Raw genomic sequence first — 26,568 nt, 5'->3', positions numbered from 1 at the left:
CGAGGTGTAATAATCCTGCTTCCCTTTGCCTGTCACTCCTAGGAAGTACAGAGTTTCCAGAGGACCTGTCGCTGGTCCCTCTCTCTTGCACACTCTATTCCTTGCCTCTTTGGCTTTTGTTTGAGTTAGATGTATGCAATGGAGGCGCCAAGCTGTTAACTGGGTAGTTTGCAGTCATTGTCATCTCGCTTATCCCCACTAACTGAGCTTGGATAGCCTTGAATCCATCCATGATTTGTAGCTGATTTGAACCAAGGAAGAAGAGCAAAGCAGGTGCCCGTGGCCACTGGAGTCACAGGCCAAGTCTGACTGTTTCCAAGCCTCTGCCTCTTAGCCGTCATATATACTTTTAAGTTAAGTTGAACCTCTTTTCAAAGTAGGTACAATACAAGTAAGAATAATAGAGCAAACGAATGACTCATAGTGTGTGTTCATGGCCACGTGGACTGATCCTAAGATTACATAACAAGCTGCTGGTGTTAAGTATGAGCTGGTTCCTATTTTGTTAGGTTGAGATTAAGATTTTAAACTCCTTCCTGGTCTGTCTCCCTGTTATTGGAACCCAGGCAGTCCCCATGACTAGCCATGCTTTTCAGTAGTCTTCTAGTTTGGGGACTGTGCCCTGCTGCTCTCTTTCCTCTAAGTGTGACATTTTCTTTCTTGGCTTCCAAACTAGAGCTTTTGTGAAACAAGTGGAGCTTACAGCTATCAGGCAAGTTCTGTAGCACTGTCCCCGCACTGTGCCCTTCTCCAGGGATGGCAGCAAAGGGCTCTTCCCCAACAGGAGTCTGGCTCTGAGCAAAGGCTACAGGACTGCGTTTATAGCAGGCCACCAGGCTGAAGTCTGTCTTGGTCTTACTACATTTCCAGGGCCCACAAAAGAACAAGAAGGACTCAGGACTTCTCAACTCTTCTTTGCCCAGAGAGCACTTTGTTCCCTTTTGAAAGACACAGGAGCTGTCCCCCTGGTGGAAAGTCCCCATTAATGTAGGCATATGCAATACTGGACCTGGGCAACAGGCTCCTCTCAAATGCAGTGCAGCTCTCTGTGTGTTGTGTGTGCCTGCTGTCTGTCTCTACCATGTAGGCACTCGGTGCTGAAAAGCCCAGAGGCCAGTTTCCAGTTTCCCAAGCAGTCACCTTGCAGCTGCAGAACTTCTAAAGCCAGATAGATGGATCTGGGTTCTAGTCATGTCTGTGGCTCAGGTGGCCTTACGACCTTTGGCAACTCTCTACCTCTTCTTGCCTTCATTCTGTCTATTCACATACTGTTGGGTGACGTAACCAATGCTCACTGCTGGGAACATATCAAGCCCTGGTAAATGACAGCTCTCAGGCTGTGTATAAGCCTTTTCGAAAGCATTTCACTCAACATAGGTGGAATATGTGTGCATCTGCCATGTGCTACTGGACCCTGGTGTTCTGGAAGGTCGAGATCCTTTTTTTCATATTTGTGGGAGATGGAGGTGGTATTCCTGGTCTTCGTAACCCTCTATCGGGAAGCCTGGATTGGACACAAGCAGGTTCACTTCTTAGCATGGCCTGGGCAGAGCATGGTGGGCATGAATGCTTTAGTTTATACATCTGTACTTAGGGAAATAGTAACCCCTTATTTTGGAGTCTTTGAGGACAATTTAATATGAAATGTGTGGTGTTTGGAGCCCTTTGAAAGGGAGGGTCCTAGGGAAATTAATGGTGTTTTTGCTGTTCTTGGGAAAGCCCTTTGTGGTTCTTGGTGAATAAATTATTTGGAGTGAGTTTTCTAACACCTCCTGCTCAGCTGGTCACTGTGACTTTTTTTTTAATAACTGTCTGCTGTAATGCTTTTTTGCTCATGACTTATAAAGATATATAGTTTTGGTGTTGGACTTTTGACCCCTGCCTGCTCCCAGGAGAGACATTTCTATCAGGATAATAAAAGGTGTAAACTATCTGTCATTCATTTTCTAGGCCATGGGCTTGTGAGTGGCTGGGGCAGGGGATAAAAGATGATTCCCCCTGGGTATTCAGTGGCTTTCTGTATGCCCCCACTCCCCTCTTTTTCACCCAGTCCAGTGCCCTTTGCTAAGGTTCTTAGGATTCAAATAAGCCATTGTCTTTGACATCTTAAGTAGATATGCACAGCTTTCTCTTTTAGAAACTGGAGCTGTTTATTGTCTGCTGTGCTTTAGTCCCAAAGTGAATTGCTTGCCAGAGGAAGCCTCTCTAGAGAAAGGAAGGCCGGCCTCGCCCTGTCTCATTTAGCTTGGTACATGTAGGGGCCTGTGGTACTTGTGGGAGCCTTGGCTTCCTATACTCCTTCCTTCTCTGTTCCAGAGGCCCTGCACCACCATGAAGAATTCGACCAGGATGGGAAGTGTGAGGACCCCAGTTTAAACCCCTGCATCCATGTGAAAAGCTGGGCACCTAGGGAAGTCTCTTCAATCCTGACCCTAGGAAGGAAGAGTCAGGGTCCATGAGGTTTCTGACCAGTCATTATAGCAAACAAGTAAGAGACCTTGTCTCAAGAACCAAAAAAGGTGAAGAGCAGTTAAGGAAGGCGCCTGACTCTGCCTTCTACAGCACTCACTGCTCATGCTTGTTGCTACCCTACCCCCAGCCTGCATCATCATTAACTTGTGTGGCTTTTCTCCCATACAGCTGGGTGTGATGACAAATGCCCGTAACCCATCACCTGCAAGATGCAGGCGAGAGCATCAGTAATTCCAAGCCAATCTCCACTACTGTTAAGGCCCAGAACAGCCTGTGCTATATGAAACCCCTGCTCAAAAAGACCAAAAAATTGTTTCATTCATTGTTGAAGGAACACCTTTGTTTGTTCCTTACCAGGCACTAACCTCTAAATACTATTGACTGAGAGTATTTCAAGAAAAAGTGACCTTACAGGGCTTACAAGTGGTTTAGGGCCTGGAAGATAAATGGCTGTCTTCCTGGGTTCAGTTCCAAACTAAATAGATAAACGAGAGCCATACAAGCTCACCTACTGTTTTGTTGTGTGGCAAGCTTCCTAGAGAAGCTGTCCTAGTGTAGACAGTGAATGAAGGGAGGGAGGGATGAGAAATGCACTCTCCCTCAGGTGAGTGAGTAGTTTGGTCTGAAACTTGCTTCTGAGGTGTCTCACAAGGTGGTTAAGAGTGGTGTGGTCACAAGGTGGTTAAGAGCGGTGTGATGCCAGCCAGACTTGATGTGCTCACATGCTGCCCCAGCCATGGTCAAGGTACATTGTCTTTGTGCTTCAGTTTCCTACCTATAAAAGAGAAGTGACAGTGGTACCCAGCCTCGTGTCCTAAACTATAGTATTGTGAGGTATCTGCCACATATGAGACTCTTGAAGCAGTGCTGGGAAATAGATGATTATTTTATTATTTGTTGATGAACATTTCCTCTCACATGTTAATGTGAGAAAAGGCAGTTAGACATGGTTTTGATGGAAGTCTGAGGCTGGGAGTGATTTTTGTTTCCAGACTGACGGGGTATGGAAATGGCCACTGGAACTTGAACTTTGCTTTGATAACAGGGCAATTTCATAGTTGTCTCGAAAGAGACCACCAAAGAGATTTCCTTACAAGACATGGTATTCTTTCCAAGGTATTCTCTTTCCTTTGTATAAAATACCATTTAGAGAACATTTTGCTTATTAGAAAGGAAAAGGAAAAGGTTAAAAAAAAAAGTGCTGGAGAGATTGCTCAGAGGTGAAGAGCATTGGCCACTCTTGCAGAGGACCTGGGTTTGATTCCCAGCACCCATACAGTGGCTCACGGTCACTGTAACTTTGTCCCAGGATCTGAGGCCTTCTTCTGATCTCCATAGGAACCATGCATACACATGACCAACAGACATACATGCAGGCAAAATATTCATACAGTAAACATAAAGATAATAATTTTTTTAAAAAAGAGAACAATACTCTTTAGAGACAGAGCCAGTCACAGAGCTTCATTTTAAGGACATCCAGACAAAGTTTGCTCCTCAATCACTCTGGGTGGGAATGATCTTATTTGCACACTTAGTTCAGCCTCCTCTAGGGTACTTCTAGAGTATTCTATAAGCCATCTACTGAATGGCAGGTCTCTCTGAGCCTTAAAAGAACATTGTGACAAAGCAGAAGAGGCTCAAGCATGAGCATCACCTGAACCATTGGGTTGGTCACTTGGAAAATTTTAACTCCCAATGGTAAGCAATAAGGGCACGGTGGTAAAAGAGAAACATGTGGTGGCCAATGGAAATGTCTGCTTTACTGTTTAGTCTGTAGACTTTAGTCTGGGCCCAGGTGGAGTCACCGTTAGATTGTGTAACTCTGTTCATTGGGGACATCCCCACTTCACTACCTGAAGAGGAAGATAGGGTTGTTGGGTGATGTAGTTAGAACCCTCTTAGTATGTATGACAAGGAGCTGGATGGTGGCTTGTAAGCAAGCATTGCTGTGCAGTGTCGTGGACTCTGAGGTTGCCTGAGCAGGACAAGAACTGGGATCAATGACCTCAGCGTAGTCCTCAGGTCCCTGTACATTTGTTTCAGCCCCACCATCCTTTACCTTGGCTTTCTTAGTTAAGAGTTCACTGAGTTGCTGATTATCTTTTTTTGCCTATCAGACCACATTTGCGTATTTGAAGTCCCTAATTGTGATAGGGAGCAAGCACCTTGTAGTTTTTCATTGTCCCCTGTCTTATGTTTAATAGAAAATCATTAAGAAAACAAAGTTGTGCCTATAATTTCCTGTACTCATAGATGTCATCATGAGGCCCAGGGTACAATTAGGAGTCTGTGTGTGTCTCTAGAAACCCATGTGTGCCAGCATCTTCTCACCGACAGTCATCAGGTTTCGTGGTCATAGGTTGAATACAGGGGACCAGAGGAATGACAGCTACGGATATACAGTGAACAAATGACTGGAAAGGAAGCTCAGGCTCCTAAAGCCCTCCTGTGCTGTACCCCTACCCCCCTGGAGACGCCTGCTGGGCTCAAGCTAAATACACATCTTGCTCACATTACATCTTATCCAAGTAAGATTTTCCATTACCACAGCAGAGAAGACAGTAAGGGCACAGTGATTGCTAGAACCCTGCAAGACTGGTTGTCTACACTCAGTACTGCCAGGGTTGGAAACTCACCAGCGGGTGACTGTATCTGGTGGTTGCTTTCATCTTTCTTTTCTCTTTGCGTTTTCTTCAGTGAGGTCTGATTATGTGCAGGTTATGGCCTCACCCTTTCTCCTTCATTGATTGATAACTTGATCGATCCCATTGACTCTGCACTATAAAGCACACACCCTCGCCCTTTGAGGCAGGCTCTCATGTAGCCCAAGCTAGCCTTGAACTCATTATGTAACAGAAGCTAATTCTGACTTTCAGATATTCCTGTCTCTGCCTCCCAAGTGCTCAGATTATAGGCATGTATATCCAGCTATCCATTTCTCTTCAGTGCATTCCTTTGGCTTCCTGTTTTGGCTTCCATTGAGTGAGTCCCTTATTCACTCTCACCTGGACTATTATACAACATCCTCTCTGATTTCTGCCTCTGGTCCTCTGCCCAACTCTGTTGTCCATACTGTTAGAAATTGCATGTGTCCATGCGGCTTCCTGTCTTTGTGGGGGCATTTAGGGCCATTTACAGACAATAAAGACTGATTGCTTTTCTGCTTCTGCTCACTATGAGGTGTGGTTTTCACACACAAGTGCTCACACTCATACATACCACATGCATTGTGGCACATGTGAAAGTCAGATGACAGCTCATGAGAGTTGGTTTTCTCCTTTTGCCATGTGGGTCTTGGGGGTTGAACACAGGTCATTGAACTTGGTGGCAAGTGCTGTTATCCTCTGAGCCATCTTGTCAGCCCCACTATAGTGTTTTGTTTGTTACAAACTTTGCTCTGAAGCTGGATGTGGTACCACATGCCTTTAAAACCCCAGCCCCCACTGGGCAGTGGTGACACATACCTTTAATTCTAGCACTTGGGAGGTGGAGGCTGGCGAATCTCTGCGAGTTCAAGGCCATCTTGGTCTACAGAGTGAGTTCCAGGAAAGCCACAGCTGCACAGAGAAACTCTGTCTCAAAAAAACAAGCCAACAACACAAAGCCCAACCCTTAAGAGACGGACAGGAGGATCTCTGAATTTGGGGCCAACCTGGTCTGCTTTACTCTGAAAATTCTATACTTTATTCTCCTCTCCATGGCTTTGCACATACCACCCTTTCTGTCTGAACTACATACAATATGATGGCTGACACTTCTTCTCTGAAGCCCTCAGGCCCCCACACCATTGCCACATTTTACATGGTAGTTTAAGTGTGTGCAGTCCATGCTTGCACTCCTGTAGATATACTTGCTAGGTCACACTGTAGTTCAATATCGAACCTTTAGAGATGCTATCAAATGCTTCTCCACAATGGTTGCACCAACTCACATTCTCTTATGAGGGTGCCTACTTACTTTTCTTTTTCTTTTTAATTCTATCCATCCATATAGAAGTGAATGGAGTTATCTGTTGCTTGTACTTCAGGTCGTTGTCCTGTTTATTGGTTCTACCTTGATTACTGGGGAATGGTGACCCCCCCCAATAAGGTGTTTTCATTTGTAAATTTCGTATTTCACAGCAGAACAGCAAAGCCTGCCTGGAACGTTTCTGCACTAGTGCTTGCTAGCAGGGCATAAGCCCTCTCTTAAACTTGGAAGGATGAGCTAGCACTACTTGGGAAGCTTTGCACTGTTTCTGTAGCTCTCTGTGTTGAAGAATGAAAGGGGCTTCACTTCTAATAATTTAGAAATAAAGGGACCAGACCCTCTCTCAGCCCCCTGCTTTAGTAGCCATGACAAGCTACAGAAGAGACACGTAGGCCTCTGACACAAGGAAACTCCAGATCCTCTGGCCTCCCAGAGTCTAGGGCCTAAACCGAACACAGAGAAACTCCAGACCACCCCTGCCCCACAAAGCCTCCTAGGTGCTTGGTTCCTGGGAAGTGATTGGCCACAAAAGAAACTCCAGGGGGGACCAAAACCTCCCCTTGTAGTCTCCAGGATATAGTTCTGAAAACTTGGTATCCATGTACAACAGGCCACCTGCAAGTAACAAAACAAAGCCATAGAAACCACAGAATGTTCCCTCTCAGCACTGACCAATGAAAATAATTGATACACAGGTATTTCATGCCAAAATATGACTGAGAAATTCTCCTGATTGTTCCCAAATGTCAACCAATCAGAAACCAACCCTTACCTACTGGTGTAATCCTGTAACTTTTGTCTATAAAACCTAGCAGTAGTCAGGGAACTTCACTCCCTCTGGGGGCTGCTGCATCAGCTTGCTAGACGGGGTCCCTGTCATGGGTGGATGAACAATGGATACAATTAGAACCTCGCTTTTGCAGTTTGGTGGGTCTGTCTTCCCGGGGGTCTCTGGGGACTTTGAGCACGACAGAGAGCAGGTAAAAGGGAAAGGCTGACAACAGACTTGCAGAGTTCCAAGCTGACGGTGGTGAGAGACTTTCTCCACAGCCGGAAGCTCTGCCGGTACCTCAGGTGTCTCTGAAGAGCTCCTGCTACAGCTCCAGCAAGTGCTAGTGATGGAGGAAACGCCCTTTAGTCGTGTGTCAGTGAACATGCTGTTTGAGGGGGTCTAGGGTTTCAAAGCCACATGAGGACAGAAGCCGGGTCTCCTCATCTGGATTGGAGTTGTGTTTGCAGACCATGAGAACAGCAGCAGCTATATGTACTCTTGTTTTCAGGGAGCTTTCTTGAAATGTGGGAAGGTGCTTGAAGCCACTGCTTCAAGACATGTTTAGGGCAAAACATCTGCTGGTTAAGCTGCCTTGTGCCTATTTGCCTTCAAGGGGCATACTGTCTAATGCAGTGTGTTGGACGTGGCCTATAAACAAATCATTAAGTAGCACAATGAGTGTTCCTGGTAGAAGCATAAGACCCAGGCTAAGGGAAAGCAGCAGCAAGTGTGGAAGACTTGAAAAACTCCCCAGAAAAAGGAGGGGACACCTCTTCTGTCTTTGGGATTATTGCGACGATTGAAGAAATAACTCATTGAAAGTTTTTAATACAGCCTCTGGTACTTCGTAAGCATTCAACAGATGCTCCATCATATGGGGGTTTTTGTTTTTGAGACATGGTTTCTCTGTGTATCACTCTTGAGTTCCAGGCTGTCCTGGAACTTCCTTTGTAGACCAGGCTGGCCTTGAACTCACAGAGATCCACCTGCCTCTGCCTCCCAAGTGCTGGGATTAAAGGTGTGCACCACCACCTAGCCCAGTCATCTGGTTTAATGAGTTGATGAATGATGGCACGTAATTGTGAGCCACAGAGCGTCAACGTTGACTCATTTAAACAAATTCCCTGGACGATAGCTGGGGCTCCCAAAGTGGAAAGGGTGTTCTAACAACAGGCCCTGGGAAGGAAAGACTCTGTGTAGCTAAGAGACCTTAGCGACAGGAGCTTATACAACTTTAGGGTCACCAAACTGTAGCAGAGTTTTATTTTTGTTCTTAGAAACAAGAATTTGATAAATCAGCTTGGGCTATATGCCCATCTCTGAAGAGAGGCCAGGGTTCCAGGATCTGCAGTGTTTCAATTTACTTTGAAAGCAGAGTGGGAGAGGACATCGTCTCACATAGGATCAGAATAAATAAATCTCTTGGTCCTTTGAGTCCTTTGAGTTTGATGATGGAAACATCCTGTGAAATAACTTCTGAATGATTCTCTTGGTCATATAACAGTGAGTGTCCTAGCCAATTATTAGCTTTAGCATTTGTAACTGTATCTGTTCTTCACTGATGTTTCTCTGGGTTTCCCATGAAGTTCATTTTTAAGTGTGGTAAATTAAAATAATAATAATAGTAAAGCAATAAAAGTGTACTTTTAGCCGGGTGGTGGTGGTGCACACCTTTAATCCCAGCACTCGGGAGGCAGAGGCAGGCGGATCTCTGAGTTGGAGGCTAGGCTGGACCGACAGCCTCCAAAATAATACAGAGAAACCCTGTCTTGTAAAACCAAAAAAAAAAAAGTGTACTTTTATCTGGTAATAAAACCTTTTTCTTTTATAATAATTATTAGTATTATTTCGTGTGTTTGGGTATTTTGCCTACCTGTGTATCTGTGTATTCTTGGTGCCTATGGAGTACAAAAGAGAGCATTGTACCCCCTGGGATTGGTGTTAACAGCTACGAGCTGGGAATCAAACCCAGATCTTCCAAAATAACCGACAGTGCTCTTAGCAGCTGAGCCATCTCTCTGACCTCTATTAATACATTTTTAACTTTATATGTAGTTTTTCTTTTCTTTTTGCTTGCTTATTTGTTTGTTTTTTGAGACAGGGTTTCTCTGTATTGTTTTGGAGGCTGTCCTGGATCTCGCTCTGTAGACCAGGGTGGCCTCAAACTCACAGAGATCCTCCTGCCTCTGCCTCCTGAGTGCTGGGATTAAAGGTGTGTGCCACCACCAATGCCTGGCTTGTATGTAGTTTTTCTTTATGTCTAGTTATGGTTATCTTGTCATGTTTCTGAGTTTGGGAGTGTATTAGTTGCTTTCATTTTTGCTGTGATAATACCCAACAAAAGTACTTTAGTGAATATGGTGAGAGAGAGGTGTGGTGCCCAGAGCCAGATGAGCAGTCTGCATCTGCAACCAAGAAGGACGGGGTGAGTGTGGTGGTACACTGCACTCTCCTTTTCATTCAGTCCTGGGTTCCAGCCCAGGGTATAGTGTGTGTGTGTGTGTGTGTGTGTGTGTGTGTGTGTGTGTGTGTGTGTGTGTGCGCGCGCGCATGCCCTGACCGTAAGAATATTAAGCTGACGTTTGATATTCTCAAGATCTTGCTGTATCTCATCAGCTGCTTTCCAACTGTATAACAATTGTATTCGAAGCCTGGTCCACTGGATAAGTGATGGTGATTTCCAAGGACAGCCATCTGTTTAGATTTTCTTGTTTGATTTTGAGACATAGCTCAGGCTGGCCTTTTGTAGGCTAAAGCTGAACTTGACCTTCTGATATGTCTGCCTCCCAAGTACTGGGATTGCAAGGCATGTATCTTGCTTTTCATACATTATTAGACTGGTTAGATTTTAAATATAGAGATATCAATGAGCAAAACTGGAATTGTAAAAATGGAGGCAAAATAGTACCCTCTCAGAGCTCATTAGGAAGGATTAATTGAGCTAATATTGTCACATGCTAATTATGTGACTTGTTTCCGGCTTTGAATCATTCATGGTACCTGTAGACTGGGGAGAACTATTTTGGAGGCTAGATCTTTGAAGATGAGAAGGGACCAGCATCCCTTCAATTAATTAAAGACGAGAAGGACTCCTATTAGTGTGGCTAAGAAAAAGAGAGCATGGCACAGTCATGGAAATGGCAGAGTTGACCCTGACCGAGCCTAACATGAACATGGGGAGACAAAAGGGAGTGAGGTCAGAGAAACGACCTAGGAAAAATCCTGAAGCCCCTTCACCAGTGCTCATAGGCTAAACCACGGTCTCCTTCAGTCTCTATACCAGTCCAGTCCTCTGTTAGCATAGGCATCTTTAAGAACTGCAGCAGTGAGAAGGGGACAGGGCAGTGAATTGGCCTCAGATGAACTGGCATCTCTTTAGAGCTCACGTCCCTCCCTGAGAAACTCCCATTAATTAAACATGTGCCTTGTGAGATCCCTTCTTGCTGTGCTCCCTGTTGGCTGTCTCATTCATTAATCTGCTGATTAGTACCCTGAACACTTGCACCCCCTGTTTTTTGCATTCCCCTTTTAATATACTGTGCTGTTCCCCCGGGACATAAACTCCAGGACCCGTCCCTGGCCTGTTCATGTTTGTTTTCTTTGCCCCTTGTGCCTGCCTCTGCTATAACATTTGTAGTATGTGTTAAGTAATCCTTAAGGTAACATTTTTATTATGTCATAAAAAGTGCATGGCAAATATATTATAACTCATGGACTTTGTTTAAAAATGAACGGATAATTTATTGAGTGTGTTACATGAGCCTTGCTCCCTCCCCCATTTCAGCAGAGACCTGCTGCTCATTTAGCCTAGCCTGCTATTGAGCGCTCCCGCCCTGTGACATGCTGCGAAAGCAGAGCCATGGTTGGTTAGAAGTGACATCATAGTTTATGTACTCAATAAAAATTTAATTAAGTCATTACAGGAATTGCAGTCATCATTTAACCCTCTGATTTCTTCTGTTTAGCTTATTATTAAACATTCAGTAATAGCAGTCATCGAATCCTGATGGCTTATAAAATATCTGCATGAATTTTAATAGCTTAAATAAATGGGAAAATATGAGTAACTGATATAAAGGGAACCTTTCCCATGTGGTGGCTCAGTATGTATGGGTTTTCATAAAAAGCAAAGCATTATGGACAGGATAAGATTTTAATGAGCAAACAGCCCAACACCATCTTCTGCTAGGGGATCTGATTATTCATAAGCAACACGCTCCCTATAGGATGATCTAGCACCGGGGAGATGGGGACCCTGCACCCCAGCAGACAAATGTTTAATAGAGGGAGTGGAGTAGAATGGGGGTTCAGCAGAGGGGAGCTCCAGCATCAAGGACCTAGTGGGGTAGGCTTGTAGCTCAGGAAGTTGCTGTCACTTCCTTGATCTGCTGCCTGCAGATCATGTGTTCCAGTGATCAAGCTTGCACTGTCTTCCAGGAAGGGACCTCTTCATGATCTAATCTAGCCGAGGCAGTGATATGAGAAAGCCATTCCGAGCTTGCTTCTCTCTGTAGAAGTGACAGGAGCTCGCAGGAGCACACTGGAGTAGAACCTGGCTAACACTGAGCTCCGGTTCTGTACTCGGCTCTCCCCAGGCAACCAGCAGCCAGCCATCTTCTCCAGGAGAAGGTGTGTTTGCCCCTACTTGGGCCTCTCTGGAAAGCAGGAACCAAACTTTGCAGAATACTATTTGGGGGATCTTTGGAAATACCCTTCAGGTGGTGAAATGGGATCATTTGATCCCCTCTGATGGTAACTTGATATGTGACTTTGGATCTGTCTCTTTCCATATTTGAGCCTCATTTCACCGTTCATTTCCTTGGGGTCCCTGGGCCAGGTGATCCCTGAAGGCCCTTCCCACTTCAAAGCCAGTTGGCATGATGCAGTGTGTAAGCTAACTGCTGACCGAGCAGGTTTGGTAAATGTTTTCCTAGGAATGGTGCCTTGCCTTGTGTTGGATGCTTTTTGGCTCTGGTCATCTGCACGTTTAGGGGAACAACCAGTACATAAGTAAGGTAGAACGCAGTGTATTGTCCTCGAATGACAGAAGGAACTCTTAATTCTTGCCTATTCTGACTCTCACCACAGCACATTAGAAGAAGCAGTAAAAAGAAATATAGTAGTATGTATCCTTCCAGCAAAAACAAGACAAAATCATTTGTGTCACTTGATAGAGCATGCTGTGAGTAGCCCTTGCTTTTGTTTGTTTGGGGTGCTGAACCCGTGGCCTCACAGATGCTAGGAAAGTACTCAGCCCTGAGTATATCCCGAGCCCTGGGTGGTGACCTTGCTAGGATTCATTATCAGTATGCCCTTCTTAGTCCCTGTCCTGGCCCAGGTGTTTGGGTGCCAAAATGATTCAGTCCTGTTTCCTGTGGCCCAAGCTTGAGTCGCTCACAGACTAGTGGGAAAGACAGGTATATAAGCAGCTCCAACCATATTGTGTACCTAGGGGGAGAGCACAGAGGAGCAGTGGCTAATGTGGCCTGACTTGAAGGTGGGTAGGAAAGGTCATGGCTAACACTCCCGGCTACCACCAGCCTCATACTTTCCACCTCGAACTCGACAATTCTCTCTTCACTGCTGAACATTGTCCATGACTGTAAAGCTCTGGAACTGCTTTTAGTTTTAGTTTTGTATAAACAAACCAGGTCTTACTCACAGTTCCTTGTGTTTGCCGAGTTCGCTGACGTTTACCAAGACTTCCAGGGTATGTTGTTAACTTAATGAATGAATGCAAATGAACTTCTGTGCACTTGAAAACAGTTCTTGTGTGCAGGGCATTTAAAAGACAAAATAACCTCAGAGAGGTTGGCTTGCTCAAGACCACATCCAAAATATATACCAGAGTTAGGGCTTGGATCCCAGCTTTCTGAAGTCTAAACACAAATCCTTTTGCCTTTTCAGACCTTCAGAGACCGGTTGTGAATCCCAGGATGAAAGTCACTTGGTCTTTGATATATTATATGTTATGATTTGAATGTAAACTGTCCCCCTCCAGACTCATGTGTCTGGACACTTAGTTTCTAGGTGATAGACTTGTTAGAAAGGTTGTGGAACCCTTTGGAGGTGGCGGCTACCTGGAGGACAGGCTTTGAGGAATATAGTGAGGCCTCACCTCGGGTCCAGACTTTCTGCTCCCTGATTTACCAATATGTGAACTGGCAGTCTCACTTCCCTGCCATCTGCCTACCGCCACATCTTCCGTTTCTCCATGGACTGTGTCTTCTCAGAACTGTGAGCCAAAATGAAACCTTCCTCCTTTAGGTAGCTTCAGTTGTGTGTGTGTGTGTGTGTGTGTGTGTGTGTGTAGGTCAGAGAACAACTGGCAAGTGTCACTTCTCTCCTCCGTCAAGTGGGTCCTGGGGATTGAACTCCAGTTGTAAGCCTTGGTAGCAAGCATTTTTGCCTGCCAAACCGTCTCACTGTTCCTTTTGTTGTTTGTGAGACGTAGTCTCATATAGCCCAGGCTGTATGAGCTTATTATGACCTTGAACTTTTGAGACACATACACACACAGTGTGCTAGGGATTATAGGAGTGGACTACCACACCCGTGAGTAATAGTTGGATGCCTGTTTTCCTGTGGTAGGCTGTGTGGTCCTGTAATTAGACGCTGTTTCTGAAACCTCGTGTTGATCAGCACTAACACAAACTGACATGCAGTTGAAGGTCCAGTCACTAAACTGAAAGTAGTTTTTAATCAAAATCTAAAAGAAGTGGCAGTTGTGTTGAGAAAATCCTGACAGCCAAGGGACTCAGAAATGGACTAGCAGTTTAAACTGAGTTCTTTTCTCTTTGTTTCAACAGCCTATGAACAGCTAAGAGGCACCATGGTTTTCCTTACCTTCATACTTTTGTTTTTGTAGGTTAATTCCTATATCTTAAAGAAGAACATGGCCTTTATGACAAACAGTTTCTATGCGGCAATCTTAGGATATGATGAGGTAAGATCATTTGCCAAGCCCTAAGCTGCAGTGGCCTCCCCTAGCCTTCCTCCCTTCCAACTCCTCTCCCTTCCTTTTAAAAGATTTTTTTTTATTTATGTGTATGTGTCTGTGTGAGTGTCTGCTCCATGTGTGTGAAGGAGCATGTCAGTGCCTGTGGAGGCCAGAAAAGGGCATCAATCCCCTTGGGTTGGAGTTAAAGGCTTTTAAGTTATGAACCACCCAACGTAGGTGCTGGGAACCAAAGGGTACACAGCCACACCCAATCCCAGCAAAGGCTCTGAGTGAGCGTTCGTGCGTGCGTGCGTGCGTGTGTGTGTGTGTGTGTGGGTGTGGGTGTCTGTGTGTATGTGTGTGTATCTGTGTCTGTGCCAGCAGAGAGTCCTGGATCTGAAGTTACAGGCAGTGTCAAGTCACTGACTTGTGTGCTCAGTACCACACTTGTGACCTCTGTAAGAGCAGCAGGCGCTCATAGCTGTTGAGTCATCTCTCCAGCCTTTGAGGAGAATATATGAAGAAGCTTTGAGGACCATATTCTCTACTTGCCATTTTTTAAATTAATTTATTTATTTTTGCAATGTTATGTGCATTGATGTTTTGCCATGGGATTTGGAGCCCCTGGAACTGGAGTTACAGTTATGAGTTGCCATGTGGGTTTTGGGGATTGAACCCAGATCCTCTGGAAGAGCAGTCAGTGCTCTTAACCACTGAGCCATCTCTCCAGCCCCTCTACTTGCCATTTTTATTTAGTATTTATCTCTTTACCTTCATCGAGTGCAAGGGAAAGAGAGCATTATATATTTTGGTTAAACACTCAACGAATTAGCATTGAGTGCCCGCTCAGTGCTGGATGGGGCACTAAGTCGAATCAGACACTGCCACAGTCCTGGCTCTTCCCAGAGACTGCAAGATACTCATATGTAAACAACATAGTATATGGGACAAAATGTATACTGCTTTTATTTTTCATTTTAGGGCAGCACATATGCATTTATGTGTATGAACTTTTTGCCAACATGTGTGTATGACCCATGAGTGCCTGGTGCCTATGGAGGTCAGAAGGGGGCAATGGATCTGTGGAACTGGAGTTAGGATGGTTGTGAGCTATCATGTGAAATCTGGGAATTGAATCTAGTTCTTCTGCAAGAATAACAAATGCTCTAAACTGCTGAGCCATCTCTCCAGCTCCCGACATGCTCTTTTTTATTTTTGTATTTTCCGTGTAGTCCTGGATGTTCTGGAACTTGCTCTGTAGATCAGACTGGCCTCAAACTCAGAGATCCGCCTGCCTCTGCCTCCTGAGTGCTGTAATTAATGGCATGTGCCACTACACCTAGCTGTATATACTCATTTTTAAAGTTCACGAAACTGTACGTACCTGCTTGAAATACAAATAAAGACCTAGTTTTTCTCCAACCCCAAAGGAGAAGTCATTATAGTTCATCAAGTCTCCTCCCAGGAGTCACCTGTGCATAGGTAGCAGTTCCTCGCCTCTATGCAAATGAGTTAACCTCCACACTTGTCTGCAGTGTCTCACACACAGAGCTATGCATGCTGAACAGTCACAGCCTCAGACTGAAAGTCCGCCCACTGAATGCCAGGGCTCCATTTCCTCCCAGCCCCTGGCAACCACTCTTTTACTTTCTGTCTCTAAGAATTGGCTAGGAACTCATGTAAGTAGACTCTTACAGGGTTTGCTCATCTGTTACTGGCTTATAGCGTGTCTCCAGGTCCATCCATGTTGTATCTGTGTCATTTCCCAGCCGTCCAACTTTATTATGGAAATTTCAAGCATGTAGAGAAGTTAAAAAGATGGTGTAATGAACACCTGTATACATACTGGCACGTTCATCATACCTCATTTTTTTCTTGATAAATGTTGTGCTTTTAAACTCATTTTGTGGTTAACTCCTGACTTTACTTAAGCGCCACCTCCTGGGAAAGGGTCTCCAGCTTTCCCCAGGCTTAGCTCATTCCACCTGCCTGGTGCTCACAGCACGCACCAGCATTAAGTCTGTCACCTGGCTGGGTATGAGTTTCTTCTGGGAGGTGACAATGCCCAATTGTTTCTGCTGTCTGACACAGTGCTTGACCTGCAGTGAGGAGGGGAAGAAGTGTACAGAGTGGGGTGCAGCTCAGCTGGTAGATCACTTACCCAGAATTTACGAAGCCCTGGGTTTGATTCTCTGAACTGAATGAAACGGCATGCTGGCACATGCCTGTAATCTCAGCTGGCATGTTCTATCATCAATTTATTCATGTAAGGGATTGAACCCAGGGACTTGTGCATTCTAGGCAAGCCCTCTGCCAGCTGAGCTGTTTCTAGTCCATTGGATGCTTTGTTATTCCCCTTTTTCATTGTTTGAGAATTTCATACATGTATATCATGTGTTTTGCTTAAATCCACCTCCCATTACCTCTCCTACAACTCCCCCACCCCTCACCCTGAGTTTACTTGTTGCTCTCTGTATGTCCATGGGTTTAGGATCATCTACTGGAGCATCTCATAGTCTGCGCCCGGGAGACACGTTAAATGTGTTCCCTACACACTCCTTTGAAGGATTTGATACAGTAGGAGCCACCTGGTACTTCAGCAAGCACCCAGGTGACAGGAACAGGAAAGCCTGGAAATATACTAATTACCTGGATACTTTCTAGAAATTCCAGTGGCAGGAGCCCATCACCCAAAGGTACTGATTTAACTGCTGTGAGTGGATAGCTGAAAAAGGTCTCAAGGGGCAGGAAAGATGACTCAGCAGTTAAGCGTACTGACTGCTCTTCCAGAGGACCCAGGTTCAATTCCCAGCACCCACATGACATTCACAATTGTCTGTACCTACAGTTCCAGGGGAAACGACACCCTTATACAGACAAAACATCAATGCACATGAAACAAATTAAATTTAAAAAAATGACAAAAAAGTTCTTTTTGTTTTTTCAAGACAGGGTTTGTCTGTGTAGCAGTCCTGGAAATCTGTAGACCAAGCTGGCCTTGAACTCATGAGTGCTAGGGATTAAAGGCCAGCTGATCCTTCCTATCCTTTTGTTGTTGCTTTGTTGTGTTTTGTTGAGACAAGGTTTCTCTGTGTAGCCTTGGCTGTTCTGAAACTCACTCTGTAGACCAGACTGGCCTAGAACTTAAGAGATCCGCCTGCCTCTCAAGTGCTGGAATTGAAGGTGTGCGCCACCACTGCCTGACTGATCCCTATCAAAGGCCACTTCTTTGCACACTTCTTTCCTAACCTCTCTAGATCTCTTGTGTTTTTACTCTGCATTTCAGGATCCATTTAACAGTGGTTTTGGCATGCTTATCGTATGTGGTAGATGAGGAATATATTGGTGAATCAAACAGACATAGTTTCAGTCTCTTTCCCGTTGAAGTTACTGAGACAGGTGGCACCCAAGTAACTTAAATAAGCAGAAAAACGCTTCGAGGGCACCGATAGAGAGCAACAGTGGAAGGAAGCTACAATGTGGACCGGGAGGAGCTATCCAAGGACTCCTTCTGAAGTAAAGGCTGAAGAACGAGGAGGCAGAGGCAGCAGTGGATTGTGGTCTCACCAAGGACCTTAGCATTTGTTCACTTTGTTTTGTTGTTGTGTGTCTCATCCCTCCTGGACTGCAAGCCCGCCGAGAGCTGAGTCCAGTCCACGTGATTCTGTGTTCATCTTAGCGTGGTGTGAAGCGCATAGTGTAGTCGCCACTCCAGGACAGCACCACAGCTTCCTCTCTGTTACTCTAGACCTAAACACCCTAACTTCCTAAAGGGTGCCTTCTTTCATGCCGTGAGGTAAACGATGGGCACCCTACTAGATTGTGAGGAATTGGCCCTGCACCCTAATGCTTGGTGCCTCTCTTCTCTCCTGCTTCTTGATTCACATTGGCACACTTGGGTGGTCTCCCATTGTGTTCACTGAGTTTCTAGTAGTCTGATGCAAAGAAGGCTGCAGCTGGATTTGGTGTTGTAGTCTGCCATTTTCAGCACACCGGTACTGTTTTCCAGGGCTGTGTGATGGCTAGGCAGGCATCATACCCTGACCTTAGCAGTGCAGGCAGGTTCTTCTCAACACCAATTACCTCGCTAACCTCTGAGCCTCAATACTTATCTTTCATGGGGGGGGGGGTAATAATACGTGTGCTGTGTGGTGCAGGTAATCATTAGACACTAGCTGGCAAAGAGACCTGGTCATCTGGAACAGGTTCTTAGCAGGGCTAACACCTTCCGAGTCCCCCCTTTGCCCTCTAACTGCTCAGGACCCCTGCGCGTGGATTTGCCCTGTCCCAGCCATCTCCCCCAGCTCCGGGGATGCCCGACTACAGCAAGTCATGACCCCTGCTTCTCTTTTTCTGGGCTCTGCTCTTTCTCTGTGTCCCTCCCACCCACTCCTGCCCATATCACATAAGTAGGCCCCTGCCAACAGCGTCCCGCCTGTGCCCAGGGCACTTCACACACAGGCGGGCTGTTGTGTTAGCACATAGCTTGCAGAAGGAGGGTTGCCTGAGCTTGTCCGTGGCTGTCGTTCCCATCTGCTAGAAGAAGCGGATTTCCCCAGCTCAGCCATCACACACCAGCACGGTCTTCAGCTGTGGAACCATGGGGGTTACTAAGCAGAAGGCATCTTAAGCAGGTGGAGTGCTTGTCCACCTATCAGTTAACCCCCATGGGTAGGCTGGACCTTTTTGATAGCTGACCTTAGTCAGCCCTCTAATATGCCACAGACCACTGTATAACATGGACTAAATGTCCCTGTGTCTTTGTAATCCTTACTAGGTAGAGAGCCTTTTGTGAACATTGTATCTGTGGGATAGGAATTAATCAGGCTCTGCTAATGAATGAGAAACTGAGGCTCCAGAGGTGCTAAGGGCTTCTCAATGGCCACACTACCATAAAGTGACAGAACTGGCCCCAAACTTAGGTCATTTGACTCCCAGATCCCACTGTTGTCTCAACTATATTTATTTCCAGCTAACGCATGCTTTTGTGTACTATATCCAACATATTCCACTTTTTAAAATGGCTTTGCAGACCGGCACAATGGCACGTGCCAGTAGTTCTAGTGCTTGGGAAGTATCGGTTGAAGGTCAGGAGTTCAAGGGCTCCCTTGGCTACATAGAGAGTTTGAGGGAAGCCTTGGGTACATGAGACTCTGTTGCAAAAATAAAAAAGCTGTGCTGGAAAGAGCTCATTCAGTTAAGGCAGTTACCACAAAGCCTTGTGGGCCAGGCTGCATGCCAGGGACCCTCATGGTGAAAGGAGAGAACCAAACCTTGCAAGTCGTCCTCTGACTCCATACCCATACCCACATCCATGCAAAATCAATCCATGCAGTTCTCTTTAAAAGCCTTTACTTTTGTGTGGTGGTGCTAGGAATTGAAGTCAGGGCTTTGAAGATACTAACCAAGTGCTCCACCGCTGAGCCACACCCTCAGGCCACATTACCTCATCTTTGTAATTCAAGGATGCTGTAGGTAGAGCAAGTATTTTCTTTTACCCCTACTACTCAAGTCCTGGGGTGATAGGCATTCACCACCCAACCCATTCTAGAGCCCTAAGACTTAGCTGTAACCATAACCATTGTGCCTGACTGTGGCAGGCAGAATTCAGACTCGGTCCAGTCTTGTGAGTCCAAGGCAACACTTTGGTTCCATGTCCTACTTTGCCACAAAGGCAGAAGCACTTCTTAGGGCCTTTCCCTTCAATTGCCTTCATCCTCCCTGCCCTAGAGGTCTGGGCTAGAAAATGGCTGTAATTGGCCTCTATAATATCTAGGCTTCCAAACAGAGTTCCCAGTGCCAGGAGAGGCTATATCAGGCACACAGATAGGCTTCGAGCATGGCCCTGTGCGGCCCCGTGTGGCCCATGGAAAGCCTACTAAACAGCCTGTTCCTTGCCTCAGAGTCCAAGCCAGTCATGGCCAGATGGGTGACATTGAAGGCAGGGTACCTAGTTCCCTTTCCCAAAGAGCCAGCTACCTTGCAGACGTGTGACTTTGGACCAAGCAAGTATGAGCAGTCCACACCCATCCCCATGCCCAGGCAAACACAGACTTGCAACACTGCAAGCCCACACCTTGTGGACAGCAGCAGGAAGTATGGCTACTACACTACCCTTGTTGGGTGGGCCTTGAAGACATTCATTGCCTAGGCCAGGCACAATGGAGAGGAGAATGGACCATACCTGAAGGGTCCAGCAGACATGAGTGCCAGGACTCTCAGAGTCCCATGTCCTTCTGTACAAAAGAAGGGTTGAGGAGCTGGAGAGATGGCTTGGTGGTTAAGAGCACTGGCTGCTCTTCCAGAGGACCCGGGTTTAATTCCTAGCACCCACACGATGGCTCACAATTATTTGTAACTCCAGTTCCAAGAGATCTGACACCCTCTTCTGGCCTCCACAGGAAACAGGCACTAACGTGGTATACGTGCAGGCCAAACCCTCATATATATAAAGTAAAAATAAAATTTACTTTTAAACAAAGAAAAAGCACTTGGCAGAGGCAGTTTTATGAGTTCAGCCTGGTCTACAGAGAGTTTCAGGCCAGCCAGGGCTACACAGTGAAACCCTGTCTCCACACACACACCTTCAAAAAAAATCGTGCAGATGTTCTCAAGCTCGCCCGTTACCCTCTCACTCCTTCTAAATCCATTCTTTGATCTGTTCAAATCTCCCAGTGTTAATGTCGTGGCTCTGCAAGACACGTCTTGTTGTGTTCTAGGGGATCCTTTCTGATGACCGTGGACTGGCTGCTGCCCTCTGGAGAACCTTCTTCAACCAGAAATGTGAAGACCCTCGGCAGCTTGAATTGCTGGTGGAGTATGTGAGGAAACAGGTTAGCACCCAGTCCCTACTCACATCTGGTGGCAGTTCAGTCCCCCTGAGTGCATGGTGCTGGTGTGAGCATCTTCGCAGGTCATAAGAGACTGACTGACCAGGAGCTAGTTTAAGGGGTTCTGACACAACCACATCAACAACAAGCCCTCCGTTCGTTCGTTCGTTCGTTCGTTCGTTCGTTCGTTCGTTCGTTCGTTCCTTCCTTCCTTCCTTCCTTCCTTCCTTCCTTTCTTCCTTCCTCCCTCCCTCTATCCCTCCCTCCCTCCTTCCCTCCCTCTCTCTCCCTCTCTCTTTCTCTCTGTCTCTCACTCCCTCTCTCCCTCACTCCCCCCCCCCATCTCATTGTAGCACAGACTGGCCTTAGATTCCTGGTCCTCCTGCCTTCATCTGTGAACCACCAGGCCTAGCTTAAGAATGAGCATCTTTGGCCAGGCATAGTGGTGCATGCCTTTAATCCCAGCACTTGGGAAGCAGACAGGTTTCTGTGAGTTCAAGGCCAGCCTGGTCTACAGAGAGAGTTCCAGGACAGCAAGGACTACACAGAGAAACCCTGTCTCCAAAACAAAACAATAAGGAAGAATGAGCACATTCTGTGTCCAGCTGTAAACTAGGCTGAGGATGCCAGGAGTGGGGCCTGAGAGACAAGGAAGAGCTTGTGCTTTCAGAAGCCGTGGTATTCGTTTGCTGTTTCATTACCTGCTGGTGCTGGGTGCTGTGCTGATCACTACCCCTCGGTCCTGGGAGGTGTGCCCTGAGATAGTGACTCCCGCTGTGCCCATGGGTTCCTGTGCTTCTGGCAGCCCCTGACAGACACATCCGTTCTCCCCACTGGCTGTTCTTCGCTGTCAAGCAGGGTCCCCATGTCAGATCCTTGCCCCTCTGGCTCAGGAGGAGCTCCTTGGGAGGACTATTTGAGCACCGGGCAGAATTAACTCCTGATCTCCTGCCCTAGATCCTGTGTGGACAGGAAACTCATGCCATCTGCATGAATGGATTCACTCATCCTGAGGCAGGACATGGAGGCTTTTCTGGGGTCTCCCAGCGGTTCACCCTGCATGACTGGCCTCAGAACCCAGGCTGGGTGAATCATTTACCCACTGGAGGTCACAGCTGCTGCAGACAGCTTACCAGCGTGAGCTGTTATGAGTCACACCTTTGCTTCATGGACTTGGCCCCTGAGGCTGAAGGGGCATCGAGCCATGAGTTCACCTCCGTGGCCTTGCTAGCCTCCAACAGGCAGGAAAGGACAGGCCAGATCGCAGCTCTAGAGCAGACAGGGCTAGTAGGATCAGCTAGTTGCCTGATGTAGCTGGCATGCTGAGGCTGTTGGTAGCCGGAGCGTAGGGAACCCCAGAAGCCAACTGCCATTTGACTGTTCTTTGGATCTGCCAGAGCCAGGGAGAAGGCACTGTGGCTAGAGGGCCTCACCCTTAGACAGGAGTTGAAATTGGCAAAGTAAACACTTTCTTTAGAGACCCACCCAATTTTTCCATCTGTCCTGGTGGGCTTGTGCCAGAGGCCATGACAAGGCATAGCCAGGACCTCTCTCCAGGGGCTCAGAAAGAAGAGTTTGCCATAACGACTGCCCTGTGAGGAGTCCCATTTGACCCCACTAGAAGTGGGCAATGGTGGGGTCCTGAGAAAGCAAGGAGCTTTGATGGCGACCCAGGTCTGTCATGCCTTAGAGTACCTGCAGAGCCATCCCTGGGCTGAGCTTCAGGACTCAGTCCTGCCCTGAGCTAGACAGGCACACAGGCAGCCCTGGGGTGAGTGAGCCAGTCTACTGTGTGTGGTCCAGGACCAGGAGGGTGCTGGGGAAGCCAAGGGAAGGCATATTCTGACCTAGTGTGTCAGGGTAGCCCAGGAAGCCGGGCCTTGAGCAGTCTCTGGTACTACACAATATATTGGTTACTATTTGGTAACCAATCTGCAGTTAAAATCAACAACCCAGGAGGTAGGCAGAATGGCGGCGTTTGGAGTAGGAGTGGGAGGTAGAAAGAGGCATGGACTTCGGGTCAGTTCAGGGAAGCTGGGCCTCTCGAGTCAGAGGCTGGGGCTGAGCTCAAGAGGCAGTCTGAAGATGAAGCAGGAGCAGTGAGCTCCTGGAAGAGGAGACGACGACCCAAGGCCTAAGGTGAAGCCCCGGTCTTCCTCCTTCCCCTCGTAAGGGAGCCTGCCCTGTGTGGTGGTCAAACTGGGCCCTCTGGGAAGCATCGGGACCCACTGATGGACGGTGGAGTCAAAGATGTTAGACAGGCATTCGGTGTCCAGAATTGTACATGCACTGTGCTGTGTGCTCTCCGCTTTGCCCCGTAAGATACGCATTTCCAGCTGCTCTCAGACAAGGGGACAAAGGTTTCAAAAGTGACCGCCTTGTGCAATGTCACCAGTGAAGGCAGCGAGTAGACGGGATGACTTCTGGGAATCATCTATTCTAATTTCTTGGCCTGCAAGAACTTTGTAATGAGTGCGTGGCAGAGGTTAAATGTCCCTCATAGGGAGTGGTGGGTGGAGTGGGGACATGTGATAGGGAATTCCCTAAAACATTGTCAGTGCTAGTCCCTAGGTCACTGGTTCTCAACCTTCCTAATGCTGCCTGCCACCCTTTAGTACAGTTCCTAGTGTTGTGGTGACCCCAACCATAAGATTATTTCCTGTTACTTCATAACTGTAATTCTGCTACTGTCAAGAATTGTAGTGTGAGTATCTGATATGCAGGATATTTGATTTGTGACCCCCATGAAAGGGTTGTTCCCCACAAGGTGTTGTAATCCACAGGTTGAGAACTACTGACACAGGTAATTTTTTCTCCAAATACCCATAATGCCGTAATTTTAGAGCTGGACAGTCAGGTTGCCGCCGCCACCCATGTCCCCTTCCAGCCTCTCCTTGGGGAAGCTTTGCTACCCTCACTCTGTTCCCCTGCTCTCTCTACTTGTAGATGCAATACCTGGACTCCATGAACGGCGAAGATCTGCTTCTAACAGGGGAAGTGAGATGGCGCCCTCTGGTGGAAAAGAATCCACAGAGCATCTTGAAGCCCCGTACTCCTACTTACAATGATGAGGGCCTTTGAGAGCCTGGCCCCTCTGCTCGGTTGGCTGGCTGGCTGGCTGGCTTTGAGGAACCCCCATGGAAGAAGTGCCTGTTTGTCCCAGGACCCTGAAGAAGGTGGCTTGAACTGACTTTTGAACAGCACCTGTTGAATACTCGGCTCCTTTGTGTTGAGTTTCTTCTTGTGATCCCAGGAGTCTGATCCAGTGGGGATACTGCTGGGAGGTCCTCTCACTCTCCCGACATGTTCCCTCCCTCAAGAGAAGTCCCCAGCACGCTTCCCAAGTCCCTCCAGCAGCACACATAAGGAGGGATGGGTAGGTTAGAAAGGGGCCCCTCACCCAGACCCCTGTGCCTAGGAGCAGTTTCTAATGTTAAGTCAAAATGAGTAACCATATGCTGTCCCCCAGCTTTGAGCCATGGGGTTGAAGTAGCCATTAAAAAAAGAGATGTATTTCTGCCATGGTTCTTCTTTGTTCCAGGGTCTTTTAGAAACCAAGGTAAAGGCAGTCCTGGCGGCACACTTCTTTAATCCCAGCTCTTAGGAAAAAGGAAGGCGTGTTCGAGGCCAGACTGAATTACAGGGTGAAATCCAAGACAGGCAGGGCTACACAGAGAAACCTTCCTGTCTCTAAAAACAAACTAAAAAAGAACAGAAACACAGGTGAGCCGGTGGATGATCCAGACTCAAGAGTCAACTCCTACTCAGTTAGAGGCAGGGAAAGGTCAGAGGTTCCCTCTGCTGCTCCTGTCTCTAGTTCACAGAGGAGTCACTGGGCAAAGCGCCATCCACCAGGCGCATTCCCTGGTCACATCCTAAGTGGTATAGAAAGAGGCCTGGAAACAGAGTCCCTTTGACGCCCACAGTGACATCCTTTACGTGAGATAGTCTTCCTGGCCTGTGGGTACCAGCCCCAGCCCCAGCCCAGTTTCTACCCCATCCCCAGCTTCTGAAGCAAGCTGTAAGGGACACCTGGTCTGAGCTCTTCAGGGGCCTGTTCCTCCTCTCTGAGAGTTTTGGGTCATCTCTTGGAATTGAGGAAAGGGGGTGGGAACCGTCTCCCTCCCCCATCCAGCTTCCTTCATTGAACTTGCTATAAAATGAGTCATATAAAGAAACTCTATACCGTGAGGTAGACGCCACTTCTGTGAAAACATTACAAATCAAGCTGCCTTCTCTTGCTTTATTTGCGATGCTTTGGTTGCAAGCGGGGCTCTGGAGTGAAGCGTCCTCTGTGAGTGCAAGATAATAACACCTTGTAACTCGTTACATCTGGGCACTATTTACATAAACCAGAAGCGAGCCAGGCAGGAATTTGCTGATTAATTTATTTTTAATGGAGTGAAGTATGCCATGCACCAAAATAAACTTTACTGTGTGTACCTAACTGCTCCTGGAATGGATGGAAAAATTAATGGAACAGATTTTGGCTCCTAACCCTGCACATTAATTCATATATAAAAGTCATTTGAGTGTTAACCCATTTGCTGCCCAGGGCGGCTCCCCAGCCACAGATGCCAGCGCACAGCACCAGTTTAGCTACTGGGCTTGCTTTAGTGTCGGGGAACCTTGAGTTTGCTAGCCATTTTAAAGGTCCTTAGGGCCCATCCTGGTACCCTTGCCCACCTCTCTTAGATTCTGTGTACAGCAAACCCTAGCTGAATCCAGTAGCAGAAAATGGCACTTGCTTATGGAGATTGTGTCCATAGCATTCAGTGTTAGGGTGCAGTGGCTCAACGTGGGGTTGTATTGTGGCTCCCGGGGTCTGTATTCATGACCATGTGCGCCAGTTGCCACACCACACCCTCTCATCTTCAAGATAAAACTCGGGCACTCTGTATGCCACAGGCTCTTTGGTTTACTCCCACCTCCATCCCAACCTGATTTAACAGCTCTCTCATCCATTCTTCCCTGAGCACACTGAGTCACTTGGAGTTACCTGAAGGACCACACTGTGTTTCTTCTACCTGGACCTCATTCCTCCTGGTACTGACTAAAGAGATCTCAGCCTTCCTGAGTGCCATGTCCCCTTCTCTTTCCCACAGACCTGCAGGTTTTCCAGGGTGTCCTGGGCTCACTCAGCACCCCTCTAAAAACACCCTCCTCCCATACTGCAATGTTGACTGCAGCCACACGAGGTGGCTGCCATGTTGGGAGGTCACTTTCTGTGCACTGTCTTGTGACATCTGTGTTCACCTAGTAAATAAGTAAGAGCAAATGAGCAGTTAAGTCATTGATGTCTGTGCAAGCCCAACAAAAAGCCTTTGTGGAGTCATCCCCAGTTCATCTTATTTTAGCAGTGATGCTAAAATATCAAGCAGCTCCAAACCCAAAAGCTCCATATAAACACTTTTCTAATTAAAAGGGGAAAAAAGACAAAACAAGTAGCATTATTTCTGGCTCCCAGAAGACTGCTTTTTGGGAATTATTTGTGTCACCTTTTGATGTACTTCCAGAAGGGAGTAGAATAAATTAAGACAGTTAAAAAAAAGCTGAGTATGGCTGAGGCATGATTGCGTTAG

The 26,568-nt window shown here is 46.9% G+C and overlaps 1 protein-coding gene across 3 annotated transcripts in view; it reads left to right on the top strand.

Moving 5' to 3' along the window:
• LOC101842565 (ubiquinol-cytochrome-c reductase complex assembly factor 1) overlaps positions 1-25,433 on the top strand; it is an 87,752-nt gene extending 62,319 nt beyond the window's left edge. For 2 of the 3 annotated variants that reach the window (XM_005084627.4, XM_040732698.1), the window contains 3 exons: positions 14,085-14,162; positions 20,876-20,989; positions 23,933-25,433. In XM_005084627.4, the coding sequence (XP_005084684.1) occupies positions 14,085-14,162; positions 20,876-20,989; positions 23,933-24,067 (327 nt within the window). In that variant the 3' untranslated portion in view covers positions 24,068-25,433. The remainder of the gene's footprint in view (positions 1-14,084; positions 14,163-20,875; positions 20,990-23,932) is intronic. The other variant, XM_021235637.2, reaches the window with a different exon arrangement.
• Positions 25,434-26,568: the final 1,135 nt, after the last annotated feature.

Source organism: Mesocricetus auratus, unplaced genomic scaffold (genome assembly GCF_017639785.1).
Source record: "Mesocricetus auratus isolate SY011 unplaced genomic scaffold, BCM_Maur_2.0 Super-Scaffold_100028, whole genome shotgun sequence".
Taxonomy (NCBI): domain Eukaryota; kingdom Metazoa; phylum Chordata; class Mammalia; order Rodentia; family Cricetidae; genus Mesocricetus; species Mesocricetus auratus.
The sequence above is the reverse complement of the archived record's forward strand: the minus strand, read 5'-3'. Positions and strand labels throughout refer to the sequence as shown.